This window comes from Pipistrellus kuhlii, unplaced genomic scaffold (assembly GCF_014108245.1).
Source record: "Pipistrellus kuhlii isolate mPipKuh1 unplaced genomic scaffold, mPipKuh1.p scaffold_m20_p_133, whole genome shotgun sequence".
Classification (NCBI taxonomy): Eukaryota; Metazoa; Chordata; class Mammalia; order Chiroptera; family Vespertilionidae; genus Pipistrellus; species Pipistrellus kuhlii.
Window position 1 is genome coordinate 144,001 of NW_023425442.1, and position 6,000 is coordinate 150,000.

The 6,000-nt window shown below is 72.3% G+C and overlaps 1 protein-coding gene across 6 annotated transcripts in view; it reads right to left on the reverse strand.

The window, feature by feature from the left end:
* The window catches only part of CAMK2B (calcium/calmodulin dependent protein kinase II beta), a 37,514-nt gene that overhangs the window by 2,985 nt on the left and 28,529 nt on the right, over window positions 1-6,000 (reverse strand). For 3 of the 6 annotated variants that reach the window (XM_036436279.2, XM_036436281.2, XM_036436277.2), the window contains 4 exons: window positions 5,153-5,190; window positions 5,012-5,083; window positions 3,626-3,670; window positions 2,433-2,481 (listed from right to left, as the gene is read on the reverse strand). In XM_036436279.2, coding sequence (XP_036292172.1) covers window positions 2,433-2,481; window positions 3,626-3,670; window positions 5,012-5,083; window positions 5,153-5,190 — 204 coding nt within the window. Of the gene's footprint in view, window positions 1-2,432; window positions 2,482-3,625; window positions 3,671-5,011; window positions 5,084-5,152; window positions 5,194-6,000 lie in introns of all 6 variants that reach the window. The other 3 variants (XM_036436278.2, XM_036436280.2, XM_036436276.2) reach the window with 1 other exon arrangement.

Sequence of the window (6,000 nt, forward strand, 5' to 3'; positions counted from 1 at the left end):
CTCGGGGGGGGGGACGGGGGGGGGACGGGGGGGGAGGTGCTGCTCCCACCACTGGCCCAGGGCCTGGGGCACCCCGGGGACTCCTTGCTGGCACCAAGCCCTGTGCCTTGGTGTCTGCTGGGGTGCGGGGTCCCAGCCGTCCAGGCAGACAGCTGCAGGATCAGGATTGTGTATAATCCCGATTATGAAGATGCGGCCTGGCCAGTGAGCTCCGAGCTCACACAGAGACAGCTGGCGGCATGCACTTAGAGAGGGGGTCCACGGCACCCCCTCCCCCTCCCCCTCCCTCCCAGGACACCCTGTGCCTGGGCCTCCATGCTGGGCCTCCCCACGTGGGAGATGGGGCGCCTGGAGTTGGCTCACCTGCTCAGACCCATGGGGAGCAGACCTCACCCCAAACAGTCCCTTCCCCAGGCTGCCCCACCCCCTCCTGACACCTGGGGGCCTTCCCACCCACACTCACACGCACTCAAGCTGCGGGGGTGCCAGGGACTCGAGTGGGGCACATCCAGGAGCAAGATTCACCCTGTTCCCCAATGCCCCACCCCCACCCCCAGGCCAGGGCACCTCTGCTGGCTGCAGAACCCATCCCCTGCCATCTGGTCCTGCTCACAGACCCCTGTGGTCCCAAACCCTAGGCCACTGAGGGGACCCCTCAGCAGGCAGAGCCCCTCGCAGGCCTGTCCTCAGAGCCGCCAGGCCACTGCCTGGCCCCACGGGGAGAGCAGCAGGGCTGGTCCCTGCAGGTGCCCCGGGAGCATCCTGCAGGACTCCAGCCTCGGGCAGGGGTCCAGGTCTGGGACACGGAGCCTCCGAACCAGACGAGACGCTGCAGGGCCCCCCTCGGGCCCTGGCCCCTCCAGCCGAGCACAGAGCCCTCTTGGCAGGGCCGCCACAGGGTCCCGCCGTCTGCCACCGCCCGCCAGTCCTCTGCCACCCACGGCTTAGCCGTCCCCTCGGCCTGCCTCGGCCGCCCGCTCGGCCCGCAGGGTGGGCCGGGGCCACTCACCCAGCCACTCCCCCGCCATGCCTGGCCCCTGCCCGCTGCCTCCGCTCCGAGCCAGAGCCTGCCCAGGGGTGGGGGTGGCAGCCGCCCGGGGTGTCATCCATCCCTGTAAGCGATACTGGCGGGCAGTCGGCAGACGGGCCAGCGCTCGCTCCTCCCTCCCGGGCAGCCGCTGAGGCCTCTGCTGTCCGCTTCACCCTCCCTGCCGGGCGAGGCCGCCCCTTGTACGGAGCACCGGGGGGCTGCCCTGGCCTGGACCCAGCCGGGGGGACCAGACAGACGTGGCCAGAGGCAGGCGGGGAGGGGGTTGTAGAGAAGGGGCCGGAGAAAGAGGTGGTGGGGGTGAAGCCGGAGAACCCCGACCCAGGAGTGTCCAGGGCTGTCCCATCACAGCAGGTGTGGAGGTCCGCGGGGGCCTGCATGTGCTGGGGGGCGGGGGGCTCAGGGGGGGCGGGGGGACTCGGGCTCCTCTGTGTATGAGGCCCTCAGTGCACAGAGCGGCCCAGCCACACAGGCCAGGCACTTCCCACCCCTCCCAGCCGACGGTGGGGTCCGATTCGGGATGCAGCGGCCAGACCCCCTCCCCCGCCGTCCCTGTCCCCCTCAGGCCTGGACCGGAGCCCCCTCAGGCCAGGCAGGGGCTGGCCTCCATGCTGCTGGCTCCAGCCTGTCTCTGTTTGGGAACCTCACACACACACACACACACACACACACACACACACACACGGGCGTCTCCCTGCTCAGGCCCATGCACCGAACCACCGCCACCCCCCCCCCCCCCCCCCCGGCAAAGGGCTGTGGGGTGGTGGGCAGCCGCCATGCAGGGTGGGCCTGGCCTTCCACCGGGATGCCCTGGGCAGCCCTGAGGGCGCTGGGGTGTGTCGGGGCGCCCACAGCCCCACATGGGGGGGGGCCTGGCACCACAGAATTGCACAGAATCCAGGCAAGACCCGCTGATCGTCCACTCAGCTGCCCGCCAGACGGTCAGCTTGGAGAACTTGGAGAAATGGAGCAAATTCAACTGTGAACTCGTTTCTCCTGGAAAACTGAGCGCCGGGCCTGGGGTGAGTTGGGGGCAGGCGGGGAGGGCGAAGGGTGGTGGAAGCTTCCTTGCTGTCAGGGTGCCGCCCGGCGGCGTGGCTGGAGGCTGGCACCCCTGGACTGCCCGGCCTGCGGGCTGGGCCCAATAGTGTCGCCAAGGACGGCCAGCCCCGGGGGCGCCTGGGTCACAGACCCTGACGGGGAACCCACCGCCGACGTGCCCTGCCGTGCCCTGCCTGCGCCCTGCCCGCGCCCTGCCACACCCTGCCTGTGCCCTGTCCACGCCCTGCAGCGCCCTGCCTGTGCCCTGTCCACGCCCTGCCCGCGCCCTGCCCCGCCCTGCCCACGCCCTGCCGTGCCCTGCCCTGCCATGGGAGCCCCGTACCTTTCGTGTCCTCATCCTCGATGGTGGTGTGGGCGCTGTCGGATGAGTCCTGGGGAGACGGGAGGCAGGGTCAGCACTGACTGCCCGGCCGCACAAGGGGCCTAGGGTCAGGGCCCGGGGGTCAGGGCCGGGGATCAGGGCCCGGGGGTCAGGGCCCGGGGAACAGGGCCCAGGGGTCAGGGCCGGGGGTCAGGGCCCGGGGGTCAGGGCAGGGGGTCAGGGCTCAGGGGTCAGGGTTCGGGGGTCAGGGTTCGGGGGTCAGGAACCTGGGGTCAGGGCCCGGGGTTCAGGGCCCGGGGTCAGGGCCCGGGGTTCAGGGCCCGGGGTCAGGGCCCGGGGTTCAGGGCTCGGGGGTCAGGGCCCGGGGTTCAGGGCCCGGGGTTCAGGGCCCAGGGGTCAGGGCCCAGTGGTCAGGGCCCAGGGGTCAGGGCCTGGGGATCAGGGGCCTGAGCGGAGCCTTTGCTGGCTCCAGGCCCCAAACGCACAGGCAGGGGGGCTTCGTATGACCAGTCCCACTGCCCACGTCCCACGGCCACGGTGCACGGTGGGCAGGCCGCCTGGCCGTCTGACAGAGCGGGAAGCAGGCTTAACAGTCCCGAGGGTCCTGGGACAGGAAGGCACCCAGAGCGGGAGGGAACCGGGTGGCCCAGGCAGGGGGCGGGCACCCGCACCTCCTCCCCTCCCCCTCCGTGGCCTGGTGCCGCCCTTCACATAGCAAACCAGCTGCCACCCGCCCGTCACCAGCTCCTGGGCAGCCGGCTCCCCAGGAGGGGTCTCTCCACGGGGTCCCCGAGGGAGCCCCTCCCGCCTGGCGAACGTGGCTCCGAGCGGTGGGCCAGCAGGAGGCCCAGGACTCACACACAGCCTCCCGCCCCCCGGATGCGGATGCGGGTGGGACGGGAGGAGAGGCCAGCCGGCAGGAAGCTCTGGCAGCGAGGTGAAGGGGGGAGGTCACTGGCTGTGTGCCCCCAGGCCCCCAGGCCCTGCACTCAGGGCAGAGGGGACCGTGGAGGCAGCAGGAGGTCTGAGAGGCCCCGCTCCCAGTCACGGAGCCGGCCTGGCCTGGGCGCAGGGGCCACATGGGCAGCAGCCAGAGCCGCGGGGCTCCGTGCTGCCCGACGGGTGTGGGGACCCCTGCCCCCACAGGGTCAATGCCCGCCCGCCCGGCCACAGAAGCTCCCGAGGGGCAGTACCTTGATCCCGTCCACGGGGTTATGGATGACGGTGGTTTGAGGCTCCTACAGCGGAAGGAAGGAGGGAGTGAGAGGAAGGGCCGGGGGCAGGGGAGGCAGGGAGGGAGGGGCCTCAGCGCAGGGGGGCGGGGTGGCGTGAGGCAGACGCGATGCCCAGGCGGCGGTGCAGAGCTTGGCCAGGGCAGGAGGAGGTGTAGGGAGGGCTGGCATGGAGCCTGGGCGGGAAGGAGGCGCGGGATGGGTGGAAGGGGGGACTTGGGGGGCAGAGGGATTGGGGGGGGTGCAGAGGTCCAGGATGGGCCGCTGTGAGGCCGCACCGGACTTCCCCTGCTGGGCCTGGACCCCACGTCCGGGTCGATTGCCCTGGGCAGACCCAGCCTTCCCGGGCGTCAGGTGGGCCCTGGGGGCGGGTCAGCCGGGCATCTCTGAGAACAGGCGGACCAGCAACCCCACTTCCACGCCACAACCTGACCACCTGCCGTGGGGTCCCCTGGACAGGAACCCCCAGGCGAGGCCTAGAGCCCAGGACCCTCCCCAGCAGGGGGTCCCCGTGTTCGCCAGCCCCTCCCCTCCCTCTGGGCAGCCACAGGCCGGCGTGTGACTGAGGAAGCCCAGGTCTCTGCCTCCCTGCAGATTAAGGTGGAGAAGTGAGACGGCACGGGTCCCCACTGGGCTGGGCGGGTCCCCTCAGAGCCGCATGGCACCACGGGGCCCCCGGGCCTCTCACCAGGAGCCACCAGGGCGGCCGGAGCTGGCCTGTCTGGCTGCTGAGCAGGGCTCTGGGTGTAGCCTCACCCCACCCCCCAGGAGCAGCCAGGGCTGGGGGCCGAGGCATCTGCCAGAGACCGGCTGGAGCCGGGCCCCACCGTCACCCGGGCCTCCTGACAGGGGGCTGCCACGGTCAGGGACCCGGGGCGAGGGAGTGGGGGGCGGGGGGCTCTGGGGCCAGGAGGGGGGGGCCAGGAGGGGGCTGTGGGGCCAGCACCAGGGTCCCGGGACCAGGAGAGGGGTGGGGACAGGAGAGGTTGTGGGGCCAGGAGGGGGCTGTGGGGCCAGCACCAGGGTCCGGGGACCAGGAGAGGGGTGGGGCCAGGAGGGGCTGTGGGGCCAGGAGGGGGTGTGGGGCCAGGAGGTGGTGGGGCCAGGAGGTGGGTGGGGCCAGGAGGGGTGGGGCCAGGAGAGGGTGGGGCCGGGAGGGGTGGGGCCGGGAGGTGGGTGGGGCCAGGAGGGGTGTGGGGCCAGGAGGGGTGGGGCCAGGAGGGGTGGGGCCAAGAGGGGATGGGGCCAGGAGGTGGGTGGGGCCAGGAGGGGTGGGGCCAGGAGGGGGTGTGGGTCAGGAGGGGTGGGGCCAGGAGGTGGGTGGGGCCAGGAGGGGTGGTGCCGTACCAGGGTGGCTGGGGGAAGCGTCCCCTTCGGGCTGGTGGCCGCGCCGCTGTTCTTGGTGCTGTTGGTCGGGGGCTGCAGCGGAGACAGGGGGGCGTCAGGGGGGAAGGGGGCCCTCCCCGGGGCGCTGGGGGCGCAGCTCACCTTCACCACGTCCGTCTTCTTGTTGAGCATGCTCTTGGCTGCTGCAGGGAGGAAAGGCTGCGTGAGGGCCCCTCTCGGCCCCGGCCCGCCGGCCCTCAGGCGGCTGGGGGCCCGGCTCCCTGGCTGTGGGTGGCAGAGTGAGGAGGGCGGTGCCTGGTGAGGACGCGGGTGGCGCCAGCTGTGTGGAGGCGCCCTCCTCACTGATGTTCGAGGCAGGTGGGGGTGCTGCTGGCTGCCCATGAGGGCCGCCCCCACCGGTGCCTGTCTGCCTGCGGCCTCCGGCCCCCGCTGGAGGGAGGACCCGCTGTGCCCGGGGCCGCTCCTGGCCTGGCCCACCCCAGGGCTCCCGGCTCCGTGAGGTCAGCAGGTGACCCCCATGGGGAGGGTCAAAGCCACCTGCACCCAGGCTGCCCCCCATGGAGGTCAGGGCAGCCTGCCGGCCTCCCCTCTGCCCTCCACAGCTCCGGGCTGGCCAGGCACCTGCCCGCCCCAGAGGCTCATGGGAACGACAGGACTGCCCAGAAGAGGAAGTCAGCTTACCTCACACAAGGTAAGAGGGGAGGGGAGGGCGTGAGGGGAGAGAGAAAACAGGTTTGTCAGTTCAGGCAGAGTGCAGCCCCGCCCAGGACCACAGCGGCCCGCCCCCCTGCCCCCTGCCCCCTGCCAGTCAAGCAGTGCCCAGCAGGCTGGCCGGTGTGGTTAGAGAAGCTGAGAGGGTCCTTGCCCCAGGCCCAGGCCTGCCCCGAAGGCTCCAGCTGGCACCTGCAGAGGCACCTGTCCGGGATGAGGGAGGGGGAGCGGAGGGGAGGGCTCCACAGAGGCCGGGGAAGCAGCCGCCTGCTGGGAGC